At 40.1% G+C, this 25857-nt stretch overlaps 1 protein-coding gene and 1 long non-coding RNA gene across 5 annotated transcripts in view; one reads left to right on the plus strand and one right to left on the minus strand.

Annotated features, from left to right (window-relative positions):
* The window catches only part of klhdc4 (kelch domain containing 4), a 42267-nt gene extending 34027 nt beyond the window's left edge, over nt 1-8240 (minus strand). Inside the window, exons 1-3 of one of the 2 annotated variants that reach the window (XM_069901838.1) lie at nt 8085-8240; nt 2856-2947; nt 1927-2005 (exon numbers count right to left, since the gene is read on the minus strand). In XM_069901838.1, the coding sequence (XP_069757939.1) occupies nt 1927-2005; nt 2856-2947; nt 8085-8174 (261 nt within the window). In that variant the 5' untranslated portion in view covers nt 8175-8240. Of the gene's footprint in view, nt 1-1926; nt 2006-2855; nt 2948-6349; nt 6450-8084 lie in introns of those variants that run through there. The other variant, XM_069901839.1, reaches the window with a different exon arrangement.
* Nucleotides 8241-8374: 134 nt separating this feature from the next.
* LOC138744945 (uncharacterized) overlaps nt 8375-25857 on the plus strand; it is an 87326-nt gene continuing 69843 nt past the window's right edge. For all 3 annotated transcript variants that reach the window (XR_011345888.1, XR_011345887.1, XR_011345886.1), the window contains exons 1-2: nt 8375-8728; nt 20432-20604. This is a non-coding gene — a long non-coding RNA (uncharacterized lncRNA). The remainder of the gene's footprint in view (nt 8729-20431; nt 20605-25857) is intronic.

Raw genomic sequence — 25857 nt, forward strand, 5'->3', positions numbered from 1 at the left:
TCCTATTTCCATTATATGTTGTTTCCCAATTGAATGAGACAGACCATCTTCTAGCAACAACAGACCAAGACAATTCTAAGGGATTTGCTTATCTACTTTTCTCTCAATCTGGGTAAATAGCTTGGTGTAATTTTAGTGTAATTCAGGTGGTCAGAAGCAGACAAATTCAGTTCACCACCAGAGATGTACCCTACAAACTTCAATGAAAAGCAAAACTGGACATCAGTAACAGTCAGCTGAAGCAAATATTATTAATCACCTGCCAGGCACAAGAGCCAATTCTCTTCCAAAATATAAAGTTACCAAATTTACAATATGGGAGAGATGCACTGCATATCCATTTGCTTTTAAAATTAATTTAAATTAAACATTTAAAAAAAAACACCACCACAATGAATTACTCAACATTTAATCACTTCGATTCTTTCTCCAGTCACTGCAATATTTATTTTTTGTGAGACATTACCACAGATTTCATAATAAACTCAAGGGACCTGATGAGATAACAAACATGGTGAACATATTTCCTGCTCTGCATCATTCAAATAACCTGAATTAGTGACCAATTCTCTCCCTAGTTATCCTCTTGCTCTTAATATACTTAAGGAATTCAACTGTGCCTCCAAAATTATTTCATGTCCTCTTTTTCCCTTCCTGATTTATGCCTCCTTCTTCCTGACTGGAGTCTCAATATCAGAATATCAGAGCCAGCACTGCCTGGTTGAGGAACAGCTTCTGCCCACAGGCAGTAAGAATCCTGAATGACCAAAGGAACTGCTCACATTAACCATCTGAGACTCATTTGTACAAAACAATACTTATTTATAGAGATAAAATACTTGTCCTGCATCTGTATGTGTGTTATATCTGGTTGTGTGTCTACATGTTTTGCACCAATGACCAGAGAACGCTGTTTCATTGGGTTCTATTGGTATAATTAAATGACAATAAACTTGACTTGAAAATCTCTCATCAACTAGGGTTGGCTACTCCTGTCAGTCTTGCCCTTCATTCTAACAACATGCTGCCCCGGAATTCTATCTATCTCACTACTTAATACCCTCCCACTTGCCAAATGTCCCTTCACCTACAAGCCACCTCTCCCAATCATCCATTGAAAGTTCCTGTCTAACAGTTTCAAAATTGGACTTGGCTCAATTTAGGACTTAACCTGTAGACCATTTTGAACTTTTTCCATAACAATTTGAAAATGAATTCAATTATTGTCACTGGTCCCAAAGTACCCCCACTGACACATCAGTCACTTATCTTGCATTATTTCCCAACAGGAAGTCCAGTGTTGACACTCCCTTGCAGAGCCATCTACATACTGTTTGAGAAATCTTTCTAAGACATACTGAACAAATTTATATCCATTCAAGCCTTTAGTATGATGACAGTTCCAGCCAAAATTAAGCAAGTTAAAATCATTTGCCTTTACATACCTAGCTATTACAGCCCTATTAATTTAATAGTTATCTGTAATCTCACTACATATTTGCTCTTCTAATTTCCACTATTAGCAGGAGCTATAAAAAATCTGATGAAAATGGTAATCTCCTTCTAAATTTCACCCACATAGCTCCATTGAACAACCCCCAAAAACATCCCATGATGTACTCCCTAAACAAAAATGTAACATCTCTCCTTCTTGCTTCCACCTGCAGCATTGACTGTAAATTCTGTTATGATTATATCCTAATCTCATGTACCAGTCAGGCTTCTTGCATTAAAATAAATGTCACATGACTGGCCCTCAAACAGGATTCAGAATATCAGTACCCCACTCCTGGTATTGAAATGAATTGTGTGCCACTTCCTAGGGCATCCCAAGTCCTGAAAGGCACCTTTCTTATCAACCATAACCAAAGTTATAAAATTCTGAGGAAAATCCAAATCAAATCTGTTATACAGTGGAATACTTACTTTTTGGCCATTGAAATATTCACCCCCAAAGAGAATTAATTCATCTTTCTCAGGATTTGATGTCAAGGATGCATTCAATCTGACAAAAAACAGAAAATGGGGGGGGGGGGGGGGGGAAAAAACACATTTAATTCAAAATGCAAGATAAATTATGTGTTTTTCAAAATGAAATATCTCCATGTTGATAGGAGAATCCAATTTGGACATCGAACAAGGGTAATCACATAATCACAAAACATGGCTTAAATTATCTAAACATCTTCAAAGGCAGAGTATTCATGTATTCATGCTCTTAGCATTCAAATTTGTTGCAACAAAGAAAATAAAAAAGATTCAGTTGATAGTTGTGTCTTTCATGTCCCCATTATGACAAATCAAAACACTTAAGCTAACAAAATATGATCACGCTATAGGTTCTTTTATACATAGCACAATCAGAAACAGAAAATCTGCTTTAGTGATATTAATTGTGCAAAATATTTCAGCAAGAATACTGCTTCTCCTCATCAAAATGATGCCATGAGATCTTTCACAATACAAAAGCAAGCAGAGCTTTCATCATTCGGTCCACAATCTACACTCTTCAATAATTTAATAAGCAAGAGAAGCAAATTGAAAATAAGCACAGGGGAAAAAATTATATGGCCTTCAAAGTGTATTGATGGAATTTAAAATGAATAAAATTAACAAATTATTGACAAAGTGAGAAGGAATGAAATAGATATCTTTTCATAAAGTTAAGATGGACAAAATAGGCTCCTGTGCCGTCATATTTTATGAATGTATTAACCATGTTAGCCTTTCCCTATAACCATCAGATCAATTTCTGAAACAAGACCAGCTTTTTCTGCACTTTTTTCTGAACAATCAAAATGAGGGAACAAACCATCAGTAAATCAAAAAATAACTTGCCCATGTGCTTTACTCACCGCGGCAATGGGAAAGAACATGCCTCTTCTGTTACTTGAGTATTCTTTGCATCAAGTTGCCGGAATTCAGCAATTAATGTTTCTAGATCTTCCTAAGTATGAGAAACAATTTATTTAACAAAAGCATTTTCAAGAACTTCAAACAAACAGGCAACACTATTGAACACAAGCAACATTATAAACATGAGGAAGGGATTGGAGTTAAGGAAATGGAACATGGCACAGGTGACATGCATGTTTTCTTTTTAGCCCATTTTTTAGTTTGTTTAATTAATGAGTTTTTTTTAAATATATAGTTTTTTTCTTTTATTTCTTACTTGGGTTATTTAGTTAATTAGGTTGTTCCTTTTTTTTTAAAAAAAAGGTCTTCGGTGGGGGCTCTGAATCCCACTTGTATTTGTATAATGTATAATTGGTATGGCTGTGATTGGGGGCGGGGGTGGAAAGAAAACAGTCTCCGTACATTCCATAAATGTTGAAAAAGATTGTACTGATTATTGAAATTACTTCTGAGTCTGTAAAAAAAAATCCCAATATTCAAAAAAATTATAAACATGAAAAAATAAAGCTACAAAAAATACAATAGATTATTAAGATAAGCATAGCTAACATGGCAACACTGTTGCAACGCCAATGACCAAGGTTTGAATCCGGCACTGTAAGGAGTTTGTATGTTCTCCCAGTGATGGTGTGGGTTTCCTCCAGCTGCTCTGGTTTCCTCCCACCCTTCAAAATATATGGGGTTGTAGGTTAATTGGAGTATTTGGGTAGCACAGGCTTGTAGGGCAGAAGGGCCTGAGACCATGCTGTATGTCTAAATTAAGAATGTCTGCAGACACTGACTTTATAATAAACAAAATGGCTGGAGAAATTCAGCAAGTCACGCAGTGTCCATAGGAAGCAAAGGTATACAACCAAAATTTTGGCCCAGAGCCTTTCATCAAGGTACGAGCAGAAAGCAGGCAGGTGCCTAAATAAAAAGGTTGGGGGAAAAGGGAAGAAGGGGCAGTAGTTCGGGCAAACAGGCAAGAGGTCATGTGGATATGGGGGGGGGGGAGGGTGGAAGGAAAAGAAAAAAAGCTCAGGTTATAGGGGGAAGGGGGAGAGAGAGAATGATGTGAAAAGCTGGAGGAGAGCACCAGATGTCGATCTGGTTGGAGTGTGCCTAGACATATTCGTTTTCCTCCAATTTGCAGGTTGCCTCAATTTGACAGTGCAAAAGGCCATTGGCAGATATGTCAGAATGGGAATGTGGTGTGGAATTGAAATGGTTGGCCACTGGGAGGTTAACTAGTAGGAGAGCATGAATTTCATCACCTCCTGACCACATTCAGTGAAGATTGGTAAGAATTTCTCCTCCACAATTTCCATAAGTACCAGAGTACCACAGGACTGTGTTCTTAGCCCCTTGCTCTGCTCATGTTACACCTAAGGCTGCATCACTCGGTACAACAATAACACAATCTACATATTAGCCAACAATACATGGTAATAGATTGAATAAAGGAAAGGGATAAGTCATCATATAAGATGGCTTAATGGTGCACCCAATAATAACCTTGCACACAATGTCACCAAAACTAAGCTGATTACTGACTTCAGGAAAGGAAAGCAAGAGGGAAACAATCCAGTGATCATTGGGGGAAATCAGAGGTGAAGAGGGTGAGCAAATTTAGGTTCTTGGGAGTCACTACCTCAGAGTATCTTTCCTCAACCCAACACACCAATGGCATTGTGAAGAAAGCACGTCAGTGCCTCTGCTTCCTCAAGAGTTTGTGGAGGTTTGGTAATGACACCAGAAACCCTGGCAAATTTCTACAGAGGTGTGATGGGAAGCATGCTGACCGGCTGCATCACAGTCTGGTATGGGAACACCAATACACCGGATCATAAAATCCTCCAAAAGGTAGTGGACAAAGCCAGGATGTCACAAGTAAAACCCTCCACACTATTGAATTCAGCTACAGGGAACGCTGCCATCGAAGGGCAGCAGCAATCATCAAAAACCCACATCACCAAGCCCACGCCCTTTTCTCGCTGGTGCTATCAGGAAAGGGGTATAGGTGCCACAAGACTTGCATCATCAGGTTCAGGAATAGCTGCTACCCCTCCACCATCAAACTCCTCAAAGACAAACTCAGACTCATTCAAGGACTCTTACTTGTGCACTTTATTGATTTTCTTTTTCAGATTGTTTACATTCATTATCTGTTTACACATTTAGGGTGTGTACAGTTTTTTTGCACTACAAGTGGTAAATCTGCAGCGCCCTCAAGAAAAAGGAATCTCTGTTGTATGTGATGTCATATATGTACTCTGACAATAAATCTAAATTCCCTTTTTCCCCAAAATATACCCAATCCTCTGGCTGACTGCTTTGTGAACGAACATAATACTGCTTTTCCTTTGATCTAATACACGTCCTTTGTGATGAATCATTTCTCCTACTCTATTTATATGCCCACCTCACTGACAAAAGGCAAAGGAGGAAAAACCCAACACCCAACCCCAGCCAACCAATTTTCCCCTGCAACCGTGTCTGCCTGTCCCGCATCGGACTTGTCAGCCACAAACGAGCCTGCAGCTGACGTGGACATTTGCCCCCTCCATAAATCTTCGTCCGCGAAGCCAAGCCAAAGTAAAGAAAGTAGTAGATGGCAAGAAACAGACTTGAGTATGATAGCAAAACCTCTCATCTTTTCCAATTATCACACTGCTCTTAAAACTGGGCAAATGCATCACAACAGTTGCTAAATTGCACACATTCAAACTCCTGCCACATCCATCCTGGTCAAGCATGTCCACTATCAATGGTACCAAAGAATGTGCAAGAATTATAAAACATAAATGCCTGCACTCTCTTAACTTTCCAACTGCAAGAATTCCCCAACAAATTGGAAATAACTCCAAAAATCAACTCATGCTACTGAAGGAACTAATACCAAACCAAGTCCGAAGATACCTTAAAAAAATGTTTTTGTATTTTCAACTGGCATTGAGATCTTCCCATATTCAGTTCAGTCATGCATGAAATGCAGAAATACATTCTTCAGCCATCGCCAATCAGGGATGTGACATTTTTGATGAAGGCTTCAATCCCGAAACGCTGGTTATGTATTTTTATCTTTTGCTATATAAAGGAGACTGCTTGACCTGCTGAGTTTCTCCAACATTGTGTTTTTACACCAACCATTAAATATTCACTTGCACAAATCCCATTTGCCAGCACCTGGTCCCTCCATCGATACAAAAATTAAATTTTTGCATCATTTGGTCCATCGCCTGATCTGCCTCAGTGAGTCAACTGCTTGCCTAAATACTTAAATGTTATGTTTATACCTGTATCCACTGGCACCTCAGTCAGTGCCTTCAAAATTCTAACCACTTTTTGGGCTTCATTCACAATAAATTATTTAAGAATGTTCAAAATCCCTTCACACCCTTAGTGTCATCTCCATATATTCTCATCATTGAACATTCCACTGAGTGCTCACCTTCAGGCTCCTGTACCTTTTTCCTTCAATGGTGGCAGAGAGAAGAGCCTGGGCAGTTGGGGTCCTCAAGGATAGAGGCTGCTTTCTTAAGACACTGCCTTTTGTCCTTGATGGAGTAAAGTCTGATGCCTGTAATGTCGCAGACTAGGTTTACAATCCTCTGAAGCTTTTTCTTGTCCTGAACGTTGACACCTCTGTTCCAAACAGTGATACAATCAGACAGAATGATCTCCACATTACACCTGTAGAAGTTTGCTAGAATCTCCTCACAAAGTATAGCCGCTGGCAAGCCAGCTTCACAATTGCATTGACTTGGAGGCTCCAGGGCAGATCCTCGGAGATCATGGCACACAGAAATTTGAAGTTCTTGATCCTCTCCACTGCTGAGCCCTCAATGAGGGATTAATGTTCTCCTGAAGTCCACAATCATCTCCTTGGTTGTCCTAACGTTCCAGTCAACTCGCTGATCCATCTCCCTCCTGTACACTTCCTCATTGCCATCAGTGATTGTTCTGACCACTGTGATGTCACCAGCAAATTTTCAGACAGCATTTGAATTGTGCCTTGCCATACAGTCATGGGTGTAGAGTGACACCTGTGACAACCTGACATTATTGCCCCTCTATTGTTTTGGGGGGGACTTTCCCTCAGTCTCAGCCCCTCAATGCCCAGTGATCGAAAGATTCTGGACTGTGGCACTTCCCCACAGCAGCCTCACGATGGCTGTCGAGTCAGTGCATCCCTCAGCACGCACTTCTGCTAGTTGGCAACATTCTGTCACTGCGCTGAAAGACCAACAAGTTTCAGATAGATCAAAGGGTATCTTTCACTGAGTTGATGGCCTTCCAGCAGTTCTGGATGTCTTTATCCCTGGGAGCAGCTTGTAAATCAGAGTCCTCTGTCAAGACCCTTGCCTCAAAACCTTGTCCTTCTAACTTGAGACACCACTGCTAGGCTGAAAAAAAAGTGTCATCCCCCCCCCCCCCCCTCTCCTCCTCCCTATCCACCACACCCAAATAATTGTTGTTGACCTCAAATATCCAGACTGATACCAAGTAAACAATAGCCCTTTAATCCAAATGCGCATGGAAGGAACACAGTCATTGCAAATTGAGACATTTTAAGGCATACACAAAGGCACTAAGAGGAAAGACCCTATCCTTGCACGCACCCAAATTATTTCTTTCTTTGATTGGGTTCTTTAAAATATTTTATTTATTAAAAACCATAATGTATATATTCAAAAACACACAGAATAGATAAAACTTGGAAGAACATACATTTAATATTTATACAAACTTTTCTTTTTTGGCTTGGCTTCGCGGACGAAGATTTATGGAGGGGGTAAAAGTCCACGTCAGCTGCAGGCTCGTTTGTGGCTGACAAGTCCGATGCGGGACAGGCAGACATGGTCTTATACAAACTAACCCCCCATAACCTCTCCCACAAAAAAAGGGAGAAAAAAAGATTAACCATAGTAAGAAAATTCATCAATTAATCAGCATGGATTAGAGAAAGACCACCATTGTGTGACAGGGGGTTGGGGTTCAAAACCTCAACCCCACATCATCCAAATAAGGGCTCCAAGTTTTACGATAGAATAGATAATGATCATGTATGCTCCTAGTTCAAATCTGGAGGGAGCAAAAGGCCACTGCTTGCAAACCTCTGCCCAACACAACTCAAACCAGACCATAGAGGAACCTGACATTCCTGCACGAACGCCCCTCCTTACCTCCTCTCTCTTCGACCGTTTGCAGATCTTTTTCTCCATTTTAGTCGCGGTTTTTTCAACTCCCCTCCCTTTCTTGCTCTTTTTGCCCATGGTGGGTCCCTCCCAATCTTATCCCTCGCTACCGGAAGTCGGCACACTCCGAACCAGCGCACGCCTTCAGACTCCCGCAAACCACATCCGGGTCAGGCGTGATCACAACCGACGTCTGCCGGCACGTCGTGTCAGAATCCCAAGACCTCGCCGACCGCGGCGGCGCGAGCTTTCCAATGACTCCCAGAAACAATAGAAAGATCAGGCATGCGCAAAACCTCTCCTCCTGCCGCGGCGTCACCTGGCTCTCCCTGAGCCGCCGCATCGCTTCACGGCGCATGCGGGCGGCCCCGAGAGGGGCGGCCCGACAGCGCTGACCAGCCCTTAGTTTGAGATCCATGATTTCCTGTCAGACCTCAGGGGGGAAAAAAAAATCAGTCAAACGTGTTTTGAGTTGATATGTCAGATATTATTTGTTTTTGAACGAATAAATAAAGTTTAAAAAAAGTTGAGAGAATGGAAAAGGAAGTTAAGGCAAAGAGAAATGTTTATAATACAGTGAAGGCCAAGAGAAGTAGTGAGACATGTTGATATCATTGCAGGGAAGGCCTAGGGTAAGTATTTAATTGGAAAAACTCTATTAGAACGTTCTTGTTACTGAGCTCCTCCAGTCCAACATGGTATCTTCCACTAAAATACTGCAGCAAGGATATTGCAGATTTAATGTGTAATACAGAGCCCCTGACACCTAGATCATGTCATGCATAATGAGATTATTATATACATGCACAATACACATTCTTGCTGCAGCCAAATGGGTACTTTTTTTAAAAAAAAACTACAATCGTGTACATTATGGAAAGATTTCCTCTCCTTGTGGATCTCGGCTATCTGAATATGACTTGAGTCACTCTAAGCGGCACAGGTATACTGTGGAAACTGAAAATAACTGGTTGCATAATGGCTTGTTAATACAAGTCTCCAGGAATGGAGAATCGTGCAGAAAGCAGCGAATATACCCAAGTGGATCACAGGCTCTGACCCATTGAAGATAGGTATTGCCAACATCATTCAGGACCTCCCATCACCCTGGTCAGAACAACCTCTTGCTGCTATCTTCAGGAAGAATGGCTTTGTGGATAGGTTCACAGATGATACAAAGATAGGTGAGGGGCAGATAGTGAGGAGGAAAAAGGCTGCAGGGAAACTTGGATCGATTAGGAGAATGGGCAAAGAAGTGGCAAATGAAAGACAATGTTGGAGAATGTATGGACTTTAGTAGAAGGAATAAAAGGACTGTCTATTATTTGGATGGGGAGAAAATTCAAAATTTTGACATGTAAAGAGACATGCGAGTCCTTGTGCAGCATACCCTAAAAGTTAATTTCCAGGTTGAATGTTGAAAGGCCTAGACAGAGTAGATGTGACAAACTTGTTTCCCATGGTAGGAGAGTCTAGGACAAAAGGGCACAACTTGGAACGAATGCATAAACTGCAACTGTGAATATTTATTATAATCTTATATACCCAGCTTCGCAATATAGAAAATTGCACTGTGGACCTTTTTCTAAAAACACAGCCTTCTTGTAACTTAAGCCACTTTTAGGTGGTCCCAGGAAGATTACGTGCCGGAAGGCGTGGTGAACGGAGTTCAACTGGCACGTTTAGGTGGCCACGGAGTTGACGCCTTTCTAGCACTTGAATGTGCCAGCTGATTGATAGCCGTCTAGCAGCAAAAGCTGGCTACTAGGGACAGTGGCCTAGTCCCGCCCACGCTACCTTGAGGTCATTTACAGCGCGTCAAGGCATGACTGACAAACAACTCAGGCATGACGACTCCCACTGCCGATCTCTCGCCTGCCTGTCCGACTCGTGCTGCCGGTCTCTTCCCCTCACCCACCCGACTCACGCTGCCAGTTCCTCCCCCGAACTAAGAATTGATGGCTGACGATGTCACCGCAACGTCATCAGCCCGCCCCCTGGCAGCCCGGCTGCTTTCAGCTGCAACAGAGGATACTCCAAGCAAGATATTATACCTCCTGGAGAAGGGTTGGGTGAGTAGACCTCCTGGCCGGCTTCTCCCGTTTCAGATGGCCACAATACAGCCGCACAGGAGTATCATGTGCGGCTTTACAGTCGGGTATTGTGGCCCTCTGAAAGTGCCTTTAGGGATCATCTATAACATATATGTAAATGTATGTAAATAAATATGGTTTAAAAAAAGTTAATGGAAACACCCTGAGTGTATATGCCATAAACATCTTGAGTTGGTTTGCCTTGCTGTTATATCAAAATGAATTGCATGTTCTTGTTCTGAAAATCCTGTGGTGATTCCTCTCTCCCAAGCTTTGTCTGAGATCCACTCCAAAATAAATTATTACTAGCAACAAATTCAGTTTTGATGTGGATCAACAACAAAAAAAATGTTGCTTCATTTGTCATGGATCAATGATTGAACAGTTCCTTTCCTTTGGCTTGGCTTCGCGGATGAAGATTTATGGAGGGGTATGTCCACGTCTGCTCCAGGCTCGTTGGTGACTGACAAGTCCGATGAGGGACAGGCAGGCACGGTTGCAGCGGTTGCAAGGGAAAATTGGTTGGTTGGGGTTGGGTGTTGGGTTTTTCTTCCTTTGTCTTTTGTCAGTGAGGTGGGCTCTGCGGTCTTCTTCAAAGGAGGTTGCTGCCCGCTGAACTGTGAGGCGCCAAGATGCACGGTTGGAGGCGAGATCAGTCCACTGGCGGTGGTCAATGTGGCAGGCACCAAGAGATTTCTTTAAGCAGTCCTCGTACCTCTTCTTTGGTGCACCTCTGTCTCGGTGGTCAGTGGAGAGCTCGCCATAGAACATGATCTTGGGAAGGCGATGGTCCTCCATTCTGGAGACGCGACCCACCCAGCGCAGTTGGGTCTTCAGCAGCATGGATTTGATGCTTGCGGCCTCTGCCAGCTCGAGTTCTTCGATGTTGGTGATGAAGTCATTCCAATGAATGTTGAGGATGGAGCAGAGACAGCGCTGATGGAAGCGTTCTAGGAGCCGTAGGTGATGCCAGTAGAGGACCCATGATTCGGAGCCAAACAGGAGCGTGGATATGACAATGGCTCTGTATACACTGATCTTTGTGTGTTTCTTTAGGTGGTTGTTTTTCCAGACTCTTTTGTGTAGTCTTCCAAAGGCGCTATTTGCCTTGGCGAGTCTGTTGTCTATCTCTTTGTCGATTCTTGGATCAGATGAAATGGTGCAGCCGGGGTAGGTAAACTGGTTGACCGTTTTGAGTTCAGTGTGCCCAATGGAGATGTGGGGGGGTGCTGGTGGTCATGGTGGGGAGCTGGCTGATGGACGACCTCAGTTTTCTTCAGGCTGACTTCCAGGCCAAACATTTTGGCAGTTTCCGCAAAACAGGACGTCATGCGCTGGAGAGCTGGCTCTGAATGGGCAACTAAAGCGGCATCGTCTGCAAAGAGTAGTTCACGGACAAGTTGCTCTTGTGTCTTGGTGTGAGCTTGCAGGCGCCTCAGATTGAAGAAACTGCCATCCTTGCGGTACCGGATGTAAACACCATCTTCATTGTTGAGGTCTTTCTTGGCTTGTTTCAGCATCATGCTGAAGAAGATAGTAAAGAGGGTTGGTGCGAGGACGCAGCCTTGCTTCACGCCGTTGTCAATGGAGAAGGGGTCGGAGAGCTCATTGTTGTATCTGACCCAACCTTGTTGGTTTTCGTGCAGTTGGATAACCATGTTGAGGAACTTGGGGGGGCATCTGAGGCGCTCTAGTATTTGCCAAAGCCCTTTTCTGCTCATGGTGTCAAAGGCTTTGGTGAGGTCAACAAAGGTGATGTAGAGTCCTTTGTTTTGTTTTGTTCACTTTTCTTAAACAGTAAAAGCGGCAGAAATGGCAAAAAATGGCTATGAATATTGAAGCTCTTGGGAATAGTGGTTCTTTTGTGTTGTTGCAAAGAACAGAATCATTTATATAAAAACTTATTTTGATGGCAGTAATGTGCATCTAAAGCAGTTTCTGATACCAAAATGCATCAGAAGTTCTATCACTTGGTGCCCTCAACCTTAAAATGAATTTCCCTAACACAAGTACAGGCACCTTTGTATAAGTAGAGAGAGCATGAGAGAATTGCAACAACTTTTGGAATAAAATTAAAGGAAGCAGTGGGTAGAAAGTGCAAACACTTTGGAAGATTGAATACTGATGGTGGGAAAAGGAAGTGATGACTCAGGGAATGTGCAGGGTTCACAGGCATTCTGGCAGTGTATAACAAGCTGTGAATTGTTCAAATCTTATGTGGGACGATTCAAATATTTTTCATGGACAATTATATTCTTGATGTGAAAGATAGAATCTTCAAGCATAGAATGGAGCAGTAAGGAAATAAAAGACAGGAATTGGCTTTACAATATACTGCAGAAACATTAGCTTTATAGCTTCACAGAAAGCTAAAGTTACATCATTAAGTTAAAAAAAAGTATTTTCCTCACAGTCATTTGAAATAGCAGAGAGTTATAAATGAAACACATGCACTTGCATCACAAACCCACTTCTAAAGTTCAATGTCAACGTTCAATTTTATTGTCAGAGTACATTCCTGATGTCACATACAACTGAATTTCTTTTTCCTGCAAACCAGAGAAATTTCTACTTATCGGTAACTATAAACTGTACTCAAGAAAAGAGATATGTATACAAAAGAGAAAAATGTCAACAAATGATGAAATATGGAAAAAAATTCTGTCATAAATAATATACAAAGTAAAAATCTTTAAATGAATGTCGGAATGAATCTGTTGCTTAGGAGTCTGATAGTGCAGGGGTAGAAACTGTTCCTGAACCTGGTGGTATGAATCTTGTGGCACCTATACCTCTTTCCTGATGGTAACAGTGAAAACAGAGTATGTCCTGTATGGTGTGGATCCTTGATGATTGCTGGTGCTCTCCGACAGTAGCATTCCATGGATACTTTCTCAATAGGCTTTCCACTCAGAAGTACTGGTGCCCCTATACCAGGCTGCGATGCAGCTGGTCTGCAAACTTTTTGCTACACATCTGTAGAAATTTTGTCAAGGTTTTCAATGTCATACTGAACCTCCGCAAACTCCTGAGGAAGTGGAGGTGCGTGAGTGCTTTCTTCATGATGACATTAGTTTGTTGGGTCCAGAGAAAGTCCTCCAAGATGAAGAGCTCAAGCCCAAAATATCGGTTTTTCTTTGCAATATAAAGTACACTGTTTGACCTGCTGAATTTCTCCAGCATCGTGTTACTTTTTCCTTCGAGATAGTGTCTCCCAGGAATTTAAATTTGCTCACCCTCTGCTTGTCTGAGCCCCCAATGATCACTAGATGATCTCCTTTGGTTTTCCCTTCCTGAAGTCAGCGATCAGCTCCTTGATTTTGGTGACATTGAGTAAGAGGTTGCTGTTAGAAGACCATTGAGCCAAGTTTTCAATCTCACTCCTGTATGCTTACTCATTGCCCCTTTCTCATACAGCTCACTTCGGTGGCATCATCAAAAAATTTGTAAATCATGTTGGTATGCAGCCTCACCACAGCCCCTTACTTTCCTTTGCACAACAGGATCCAGAGTTGAGTGGAAAAATGGCAATTGACTTCAATCTGTATAAGTGTGAGGTGATGCATTTTGGAAGGTGAAACCTAAAGACTGAGTACAGGGTTAATGGTAGGATACTTAACATGTGGAGGAACAGAGAGATCTTGGGGTCCAAATCCTTTCATCTTTCAAGGTTGCTGCACAGGTTAATAGGATCATTAAGAAGGCCTAAGGGATGCTGGCCTTCATTAATAGGGGTATTGAGTTCAAGTCAAAAGGTCATGTTGCAAATCTACAAATCTGGTGAGACCACACAGAGTATTGTGTTTAGTTCTGGGCACCTTTTTTGTAGGAAGGATGTGAAAGCTATGGAGAGGGTGCAGAGGAGATTTACCAGGATGCTGCCTGGATTGGCAAATATGTCCTATGAGGCAAAGTGAGCAGAGCTGGGACTTTTCCCTTTGGAGCTAAGAATGATGAGAGGAGAATTAATAGAGGTCTACAAGATTCTGAGAGGCATAGATAGGGTGGACAGCTGGTGCCTATTTGGGAATAGCAAACACCAAGTGACCTCTACAAAGTGAAGGGAGGAATCTTTAGGAAGACATCAGGGCTAAGTTTTTTTATACAGAGAGTTGTGGGCACGAATGCCTTGCCAGGGATGATGGTGGAGACTGAAACATTAGGGACATTTAAGAGTGGCATATGGATAAAAGAAAAATAGAGGGTTACTAGGTAGAAAGGGTTTCATTTTTTTTGGTTAGAAAATGTAGGTCAGGACAACATCGAGGGCCAAAGGGTTTGTACTGCACTGTGATGTTCTATGTTCTAACATTCTGTACAATGCAACACTATCCTTTAGTCAAAATATGGTCTTAACTCCTCATGTACCACTGTAATTTTTCCCTTCAAGCCAAAAGTTTGTATAATTGTCAGATGGATTATTGAAAATTCCACCTTTCAGTGGTTTCGGTGTAATGCCAGCTACATTTTGATGAACACACTTGGCCTTGTTGAGAAAGCTGCCTATAATTCCTTGCAGTGTTATCCCAAATTGTACTTTCTTTCACTCTCCCAGGAGCCATCAAACTTCTATTTCCATAATTTTCAATTGAAGCTACAGTCTTTAATGTTAGACTGCATCTGTTACTGCCTGGAGCATTCTTGGCACATCCTAAACCCATCTAATAATGATTTTCTGGGGTAAGTAAATAGCTTCTAGCATTATCCAATGTTACAATTCCAGCAAAAACGCAGTGTTTCAAACCAATCTAGTCTGTGCCCATGATCACAGGACCTATATCGGTGATGGATAATTGGAGTCATCTGTCAGTATAGGTATGACATAATTCCCTTCCCCATGACTGAGGGAGTCTCTGCTTGACATGTGTCAATGCCATTTTTCTCTGGCTCAATAAAAGTGGTTAAGATATTTCAAGTACATACGCTAGCTACAATTGATGGACTTGGTGCAATACCAATACACATTATGTATAATTGTTTACAAGATAAGGGGAAACTTATGAAAACACTCTTATGAAGAATATCTCTGAAAGACCAACTCATCAAAAGACTCGTGAGTTTAAAGGGATCCGAATACATGATGTTTAAAAGAGCTTCATAATTACTTCTGAACTGTGATTTTAAAATCTTCAAACAACACAAGATGTTTGATGCTGAAGTTTAAAGTTCATTTTTCAGACAAGCTCAAACTGTAATGGTTTGGATTTTGACACACGCACATATCTACATTTGTGCATAATGGGAATTAAGTTAGAGTTTTCTCCTTTGTCTAACTGTACGGGCTTATGAAGAGCTTGTGCCAAAATTGCTTCGCTTTTTTTGGCCCATATTGAACTGGGTTTGGTCACTTGTTTTTATTCTGAATGTACCTTGATGCACAGCACTGTAACTAATTGAGGTCTCCCTGATGCAGGTTCAATTTTTAAAAAAACCTTTGAACTTAAAGGTTAAATTTAATGTGGTCATGACATTCAGCATCAAATGTTACCACAATTATAGTGAACAGTAATACAAGTCAGTGCTAGTAAATATTTGTAAAATAAACAGTAATGTAAGTCAGTGCAAGCTGGTCAAAAAACACTTTTGAACTTCATATGACTTTAAAGGTTAAATTCAATGTGGTCACGACATTCAGAATTAAATGTTACCCCTACTGAACCTCCTTGGACATTTCTATAGTGCTCCATATTGATTTGCGTGGAGAACAGAATTAAACAGACTTGCGTGCACAAATATATATTAGATTAAGGTGAGCTATAAAAAAAAAGTTCAGCTTTTTTGCTTCCATCTCCTTGTTATTTGAAAGTAATATGTGTGCTGTTCCCCACTGGAACTGTTTCATACTCTTGTCTCTTTGACATCTAAGTCCAATAAATCAAATAGTTTTTCTGAATTTTCTCTTTTGTCAATCAGCAAATTTAGCAGTCCAACAATACTAGATCCAAAAAGACCTGGAAATAGTATCTTTTTGGACTTTATTTAAGCATAAGTACACAATCCCACCATTTCCTCTTGTTCCTGGCTGCACATGTCAAATTTGTTACTCGCAAAAACCTCTGCCGGCTTTTCTAAGATTTTCTCCCTGTTTTTGTATATCTCTGGTTATAGTAAATTCATATATATTATTTCATTTGTCATTGACCCTACTACCATCAACAAGATTGCCTTACACTTCTTGCATAGGAATATGTTTCCCATTCTGTGTCCTTTAATATACTTTTGCCAATACCATTATCCTCATTGCCATTCATCCACATCAAGGCAGGAAATCAGTATGCCATATAAACTCATGTGACAGTCCATCCTGTGTAAAGTTGACCCCACCCTCCTTTTTTTGGCCTAAAAATCACATGTTTTCCATATGACCCATGTAAAAGTCGACCCCCCCCAAATTTGACCTGAAAAATTGGTCCAAAAAAACTCAACTATTACACAAGTATATTTGGTCATTCAAATTCACCAATGTTACGACCACATGCATTGCCTATTATCAGGGACCACATTTCCTTTGCATTGTATCTCTGTGATGCTACTCCCTGAAGCAGCTGTGTCCCAGTGTAGTGCTGTGAGCTCTTTGTCTATTAATGTGAAGATCAATGGAATATTTGAAAAGACTTTATTATGAATAAAGTCTATTTTGGTTTAAAAAAAATGTAATTGAAGACAGTGAACTTTTAACTTACTGCCAGTGCCTACTACAACAATATATCAAATACCAAGTGATTTACTCAGTCTTAAAGATACACATTAAACACCCCTAAAATAATTATAGCAGGGTATGTGAGTCACTCCCAAGTTATGGTCCATTGAACAAATCAAAAGAATACCTTCAGCGTAATATACAATGTTGTTTATAAAATTTGTTTTATAAATAATCATTATGTAACAATTAGAGTATATGTGTTTTGTACATTCTTTTTTAGGCTGGAAATAAGTCACAAAATTTCTTTGTGAGCAGCTTAGGCTCTTGACAAATGAAGGGGAAAGTAAAGATTTCTACACAAAGTATAAAGTACAATATATTTATTTGGTTTCCTGTATTGATTTAAAGTGCATTTTGCCAAAATGATGATTTGCAGCAAATAAATGAATGAATGCAACATTTTACATTCTCCTCAAGGAGGTGCTGCAAGCTAGGTTGCACTGTTCAGAATCAGAATCAGAATTTATTGTCATGAACAAGACACGAAATCCAGTGTTTTACAGCAACATGAAAGTGCATTCATATTATGATCCAACTTAGAACACTAATATATAAAAATAGTAGCGCATGAAAAGTAAGGCAGTGTCTTTAGTTCATTGATTTTTCAAGAATCTAATGGCAGAGGGGAAGAAGTTTCTGGTTGGGGCACACACTCATCCACACAGGTCTTGATGAAGTTGGTGACACCTTTTGCATATTCATTAAAGTCTATGGATGAGTTCTTGAATATGTTCCTGTCCACCAATTCAAGGAAGTCCTACAGATGTTCCTCCACCTCCCTCGACCACCTACTGGTGCTGTGGTCCTTAGACTTTGCTTGTGCGCCAGGTGTAGAAATACAGCCAGGTGATCAGACTTGCCAAAGTGCTGACGTGGTATGGCTCAGTTGCGTTCTTCATGGTGGTGTAGCTGGTCTTGCATGTGACTTGTTGATGGTAGTTTGTCAGAGACTTCTTCAGTTTGGTCTCATTGAAATCCTCTACAATGATCAGGAAGGCATCAGGATGTGCTATCTCATGGCTGTTAATTACACTGCTTAGTCCCTCCAATGCTAGCCTGACGTTATCCTGGGCCAGAAGATGACCATGATGATGGCAGTGAACTCCCTTGGCAGATAGAAAAAGCGGAACTTGATCGCCAGGTGTTCTAGGTTGGGGGAGCAGGACTGGGACATGACCGTCACGTCTGTGCACCACAATTAATTGATGATGACATCAACGCTGCCTCCCCTGGTTTTTCCTGAGGCTGGTGTTCAGTCAGCGTGATGGAGGGTGTAGCGCCATGTCTACATTTAGTACATTCAACAAACAAATCTCACATGAATGTCTTGAGTTTAATTTAGTTTGAAGATCTTTTTGTTTAATATTGCAAATCATAAAAAGGAATTAAGGGATATGGGGAAAAGGCAAGTAGATGGAGTTGAGTCAATGATCAGATCAGCCGTGAATGGCAGAGCAGACTCGATGGGCTGGATGGCATAATCCTGCTCCTATTTCTTATGTTCTAATAGATCAATTTTCTTTACTTGGACATTTAAAGAGAAATGCTGTAAAATTAGTTTTATTCTGTTTTATAGCAAATTCAAGATATATCTTGAAATATAGAAAATGACCATTTCACAAAACCCACAAAATAATTAGAAACTGATTGAGCTAGTCAGATTAACCAGTGCTGACAACTTTCACAGTACAATATAATTTTCCAAAATTACCGTCTTCACACTTACTACTTTGTAGAGATCACAAAAAGTGGATTGAAGAATGCTGATGCTTTGTGAATATATGTCAGATAAACCAGAATAATACCACCATACTTTTAGTCATGAAAAATCTACAAAATATCCTGTGTGAAGTAAGCAATACTGTGCCCTGAATGGCCTATTTTGTCAAATGATTTGGAATGGTAGACAAGAGTTGACAACTGCTGGCAGTGAGAATTTAAATTTAGTATTCTTAGGCAGGTAGATAAAAATTTTTAGTTAAATATAAATTTAAGTTATTTAAATTTAGACATACAGCACGGTAACAGGCCTTTTTGGCCCACCAGTCTGTGACACCCAATTGACCTGCACCCCGGTATGTTTTGAATGATGGGAGGAAACCAGAGCCCCCAGAGAAGACTCACGCAGACATGGGAAGAACATACAAACTCCTTACAGACAGTGCAGGATTCAAACCCCAGTCCCGATTGCTGGCACTGTAAAGGTGTTGCGCTAACCGCTACGCCAACCCTGCCACCATATAGAAATCTTATGTCAATATAAGTGACTTTGAAAATTTCACATTGCTAAAGTCTGCAGTTCCTTTTTGGCTTCATTGGCTATTGCAGAACCCACAGAATTAGAATGGAAGTGAGTCATTCATGATCCCCAAGGATTGATGAAAAAGATGATGGCACTTGGGTCCTTGATGCGTGGTTCAATGTCTCATTATCAGGACTTCTGCCAAAAATGGGCATATATACTTTAATTCAGGCAAACCTTGCTTTTTATTTGTACACAGTATGCACATAAAAAGGGGTGTGCTTTGGTCCAATTTCAAGATAATAATTAGCTATCAAATAGTTTTAGGTTTACTTCAGAACTACGTGCAGGATCAGTCATTGGCTTTTGAGCATCTGTCTTAAGATAAAATCATCTATAAGAAAACGAAGTAAATTTGTCAATATCTAACGCCTGCACATCTTGAACATCCTAATAACACAGCAAGTGTCAGTAGACCATGTAAATTTCAGGAACTGCAAAGTCATTTACTTTGGAAAAGATGTTCTGACAAATGATACATGAAAATGTGAGTTGGAAGGATTCAGTTAACATTCCATTCTCACAATGTTATAATAATAGGCCGTCTCAATTGATAAACCTCTCATTGGATCATGGATTACATACAATAGCTTGAAAAATTATCTTGTGTTGCATTACTTTATTAAAGGGTCAGTGAATATCTTTTTCTGGTATTAAGTAAATTTTCTTAAGATAAGTATTCCATTTGTATACATGATTTAAGTTGCTATTTCAATAATAAAATTAGTCCCAAATCTAAAACTTTTAATTATGCTATATATTTTGTTAAAAGTTTTATCAAAAGGGAATAATTTGAGTTCCACACATCCCCACAACCACAAGGACCAGTCAGCAGACTATAATCCCTCCCTCAGGGTGAGATGGCATCCTATTTTACAATCTTAATCCAAGGCTGCTAAAAAAAAAACTCAGAGTAAGTCTTTAAAATTCAGATTTTTTGGATCACTGGTTCATTTTAGCTCTTACCATTGGTCTGATAAACTTGGACAAAAGGTAATCTTTTGTTTGAAATATAACTAAAACAAATTGTGAATATGGGCCTGGAAATAGATAAATGAACAGATAGCATCAGGCAGTACATTAACTGACCTCATGGTATCAAATTATTTGAAGCTGCAACTTTGACATGAAATGCCAGAAATTAGATTCCAGAGCCATAAAGCATTTAGATTATCCTTACTTCTTTTACTTGTTATCTCTTTTCATTGTGACCAAGCAAATGCCTTTTTTCTTACAGATACTCAAGAACATCCATCTCAGATGCTATACCTGATGAGTTGATAAAGACAAAAGAAAAAAATTTGCATCATCATTCTATCTGATATTTACTGTCACCAACTTGGAGTCTGTCTTTTGGTAGATAGTATAGGGTATCTTAAAAATGTGTCAGTATGTGCTGAACCATCAAACGTGAGTAGACCCCAATCAGACAAGTGTGAAGTTTATGTTCTTTATCTCTGGAGGCATGCCATTTCTGCTCCAAGACTCATGAACTCATTAAAGAGCACAGTGGGACAAGCTATCATTGCATGTTAATGGTTGGGGCACTTTTGAGTCTGCAAAACATCCTTAGACGTCCAATTCCAACCTTGCATGTTTTTGCGTGAAATCTAGGACTTCTTTCTAAACAGCTGGCAAACTCCAGGGCAATACTTTCAATCACGAGTGCAGTGTAGTATTTGATAAAGGAAGGATTGAAGCTATGTATGAGTGCTGTAACTTTGTCTTCTGTCGCTGTTTCCATCATGTCTCCATATTTCACAACTGAAAGCAGTTTAAAAGGATCACAGTAATCTTCCCTCCCACAAAATTGGTGATGCTCTGTCTGGGGGATTGGCGTCAGCTTCATGAAGAATAAAACTGTTATCCTTTCTGAGAATTACCTCATTTGTTCTCCTATAAGTATTAGCCAGACAATTTCCGATGTGCTTCTCATCGGCCAATTAATCGACACTATTTCCAATCATTGGAAGATATTTCAGTAAGAAATGAGACACCTCGCCCTTGGGTTATTTCAGGTCAGTTTCTGATCTTTAAAAATCTCTGGGTTGTTTGTGTTGTGTGGTAAGCACAGAAGCAGTTGGTATAACTATTTATAACTTGATGAGAGTGGCTTGGCACCCACAATTACTGCAGAAAAAATCTTCAACGTACCTTTTGGGGAGTCTGCCATATGAGTGGATGAAAAGTAACTACAGATTTAAAATGGCAAGGCTACATATGGAAGCTGGTACTTCATGACATAAGTGGGTAGGCCAGAGCTAGCAAAGCCACCAGACTGTGGTTATAACTTTTAGAAACATTCTTAATATATTGCAAATAAATGAAACAATTACAATTTATTTAAAATTTTAAAATAAATCACAAGCACTTTGCATCATTTTGTGCACTACAGTAAACATAAAACTTTTACCTTTTTGTTTTTTTCATACAGCCATTCATAGAGCATGGAACAGAACAGCACAGGAACATCCCTTGTACTGTCCACGTTGCCACATAAGTAGGCAGGGAATGCTCACACTTTATCTCCTTAGTGCTAAACTGTAAACAAGTTAAATCAGTCAAATTCACAGCCCTGTAGGTGATTCAGCAGCACAAAGGAATAGGGACTAGACTAAGGGTGACAGCGATACATGACTTGAGAGTGAGAAGAATAGACATGTGCTTCTGCAGCCATGGATGTGAATACAAAGTAGTGCATTACCTAGGAGATGCAAAAGACTGCAGATGCTGGAATGTGGAGCAAAAAACAAACTGCTGGAAACAAACCTCAGAAGATTGAGGTTTTACTGGTCAAGACGCTGCATCAGGACCGACAGAAGAGAGGGAAGATGGCCTCAATGGAGGGGGGAAACAGGAAGTGAGTCTGAAGCCATAAGGTGAGGAATGATTGATAGATGGAGCAGGAGGGGGATGAGGGGTTTTGGAAGACAGAGGCAGGTGGGAGAATAGTAAAAGCAGACAATGAAGGGGAAAAAAGGCAGGTGAAGCCTGGTGGAGGAAGAGAAGGGTTAAGGTGGAGAACACAAAAGCTACCAGTGCTGGAATCTGATAAATAACTGAATGAGAGTTAAAGGGCAGAAGGAATCAGATTGGGGAAGGGATCGTGGGATAAATATGTGCATAGTTGTTGGTGGAACCAGGAGGGGAAGGTTAATGAAAATAGATGATGGAGGCCTGGGGGTGGGGGGGTGGGGGGGAGTGTATGGAAAAAAGGACAAAAATGGGAGTATGGAAAATGAATCAAAATGATAGATAAAAGAATGGAGAGAGAGAAATAGAAATACATGAGACAAGGGGTACCTGTATTTTCTGCTTGATGCCAAGGTAAAGTTATTGCGGCACAGTTGCACGACATTCGAAAAGAGGAAGCTACAATTATTTTCACATTAGTAAAATAAGAGGTCTTGCAACTTGAGTTAGGAAGGAGCTAGGAAGCAATTAAGAAGCAGATCCTCAAGTGTAATCTCTCGACCATTAAAAAAAAATCACATCAATGAGATAAGGATACGAGGAAAGATTAGATGAATGCTTTGTACAGAGAATGTAGAGTAATAGAGCTCTACAATGCAGAAACAGGCCCTTTGGCCAAAATTATCCATGCCAACCAAGTTTATCCCTTTGTCTGCATTTGGTCCATATCCTTCCAAACCTTTCCTATCTATGTACCTGTCTAAATGTCTTTTGACTATATCAATTGTGACCATTTCTTCTGGCATCTCATTCTATATGCCCACCACCCACTTTGTGAAGAAGGTACCCTCAGGTCACTTTTAAATCTCACCTTAAATCTGTGCCCTCTTGTTTTAGAAATCCCCTACTCTGAGAAAAAGCTAATGACTATTTATCTCATCTGTGCTCCTTGTGATTTTATAAACCTTTAAAAGTCTCCCCCCCCCCCTCCTTTCCTCTACCTCCAATTTAGCCTCCTCTGCTCCAGGTAGAAAAGTCAAAACCTAACCAACCTTTCCTTAGAATTCAAACCTACGTCCCAGCAACATTCTCATGAATCTCTTCTGCACCCATTCCACCCTTTCATTCCTATAGCTGGATGGCCAAAACTCAAAATACTCGGTTGTACCATTGGAGGTCTTAATAAACACTAAGAAAAGCTTGTAAGTTTAGAAGCACAAATCTTTACTCACATCAAGTACTGGTCATGTATTCATACACTGTTGCACTGAGCATGCTCACCACTCAAGTGTGATGCGGCTCTTACAGTCTTGCAGGATTTATGCTCCAGCATAAAATAGTCCCAAGTTTCCTCTTTATATAACATCCCTCCTTTAAAAAATGTATTAAAAATTAAAAGATTTATTAAGATTTAAAATTTCTTAAAAATAAATTGTTACTGCTTCTTTACCTGCACTTGCCATTAAGAATTAATTATTCTAATTACACAATGCAGTTCTATATTCTTTTCAGCAGAATCGCACTGGTGGTAGGATTTTGCTTCTCCACCTTGTAGACCTTGTTGCGTCTTTTTGGTTCTGTGGTGTTAGTATGCTTGTGGGTGGTGGTGTTGTTTGCCTCAGTTCTCCTTTTGCTTGCTGTTCAGTCATTATGGTTTTGTTGTTTGGGGTTTCTACTTGCATTCCCTCACAAGTTGTTGGAATTTTAGAAGCTTCAGGTGCTTTTCGTGTCAGATCTGGTGTTGGGCGAATGTGGGTCCTGTTTCGTCTCAGCTGTCTGCCAGATTCTGTCTCAATGATGTATGACCTTGGCATCTCAGCTTCTCTATCAGTCTTTACTGGACCCCAAGTTTTTTATCACTGGCTCTTGAAGGGCTTACCTTGATGAAGGGCTCAAGCCTGAAACATTGGTCATGTTTCTTTAAAGTACATTATTTGACCAGCTGAGTTTCTCCAGCATTGCGTTTTTACTCTAAATATGGCCTCCTCTATGTCCTATAAAGTGATAATATGATACAGGATGGTTATCTTTACATTTCTGGATCACTGGAACTGATGCTGGGGGAGGTGGGATCTATTCAAGCCAGATGGATTGCACCTGAACTGGAATGGATGCAACAGAATTTGGCAGAGTACTGGAGCACAGAATAGAAGAACATTAGGGGATGAGGAACAGACAAATATAAAAGGAAAACTAAGCAGACCACGAGGTGGGGTAATGACAATAAATCAGAAATCTGAATGGGCACTGTGTGGGAGTAAAGTAGAGGATTATTTTACAGAGCTTCTGTAATGCTGCACAATAATTACCTGGTATAGTTGACAGTAAAGAACTGGTTCACAATACTCATATAATTTATACAATGTTAAATGATAGAAAAATGTAAAATAAATATTTTGTTAAAATTAAGGTAAATTATTCTTATTAAGATATCATGTCATATATTGTGATAATTTTAAATTGCAATATGTGAGTCCTTTCAAAATTTTGTGCCCATTTAATCTATAATAGATTCAGATCGAGAATGCCTGATTAATGGTTTAGTCAAGGAGCTCTTGGCAGAACTGATGGTTCTACAGCCTCATGCAAAGAGTATTTGTTAAAACAGTGATTTTGATTGTTCGTTGAACTCATTTGTGCACAGAAAATAATCACGCGGGTCCATCAACTCTCATTCATTTGCTGAATGAAGTCTTTGTTGGTCACAGTGCCAACGGAAGAACTGAAGGCAGAATTGCTGCCAACCTCTCCCATCCAATTATAAAAGAACTTTGGATGAAGTGCAGATAATCCTTTCACACTAATGAGGGAAGTATGTGCATAGATGTCAAATATTCTCATCTTTCGAGATTTTCAGATTTCTGCATTGCATGGACTTTTTAAACCATCATTATTCTTTCTGAAATGTATGATAAAAGTGGACTCCAATGTCCTTAAAAATAAAGAGTTCAATTATTTGTGAATTTATGCAAATAGATTGATAAGATTGTTAAAGCTTTGCAAGCTAAGTTTCAAAGTAACAAGGAACATGATTCATTTCGTGAAAGGATATTACTGTACTCTAGTATCTGATTTAATAAAACCAAGACTATCAGTTTCAACTTACATATGGGTTTTTTTCTTTTGAATTGATCAGCAACATATTCTTTGAAATGCATACCTGGAATATTTCAAAATAAATTAACACCAAATACATGAAACTGTTTCCCACTCTACTCTATCCTAAATAGCAACTAGAAACACTGCAGGTAGGTCAAAATGTTAACTTTCAAAATGTTAACTTTCACTCCTTTCTCCTCATAATTCTGCCTCGTGATCTGTTATAAACATTTTCTCATGTTAGAAAATGCTGAGAAAGATTGGGGCTTCACAAAGATGTAACAATTTTGGTTTGAGCACATAACTTAGATCCATCTCCATCTTAATGGTAGGTTACCCACGTGGTGCACTGTATTTGAGTGAAACTGATCTTATTCTAATGAACCTTCCTCCTGACAGGAAGGTAGGTGAAAAAAGTATGGCAGGGATGAGATGAGTGTTTTCAAAAGCAGTGGGAGTTAATAGATGGGAGTTGATGGGGATGGGATCATGTGTGATGTTTGCAGCCTCTGCCAAACAAGGGAAAGTGGCATTCGGTGACCTTATTTGGATTGGGCCTGCCTGTCCTTTGTTTTGCTTCACTCTTCCTAAAAGTAATATTGGAGGAAATCTCTCTTCTGGCTTTATGTTAGAGACTTGCGCTCCTTCACT

The sequence above is a fragment of the Narcine bancroftii genome, chromosome 10, assembly GCF_036971445.1.
Source record: "Narcine bancroftii isolate sNarBan1 chromosome 10, sNarBan1.hap1, whole genome shotgun sequence".
In the NCBI taxonomy this organism is placed as follows: Eukaryota; Metazoa; Chordata; class Chondrichthyes; order Torpediniformes; family Narcinidae; genus Narcine; species Narcine bancroftii.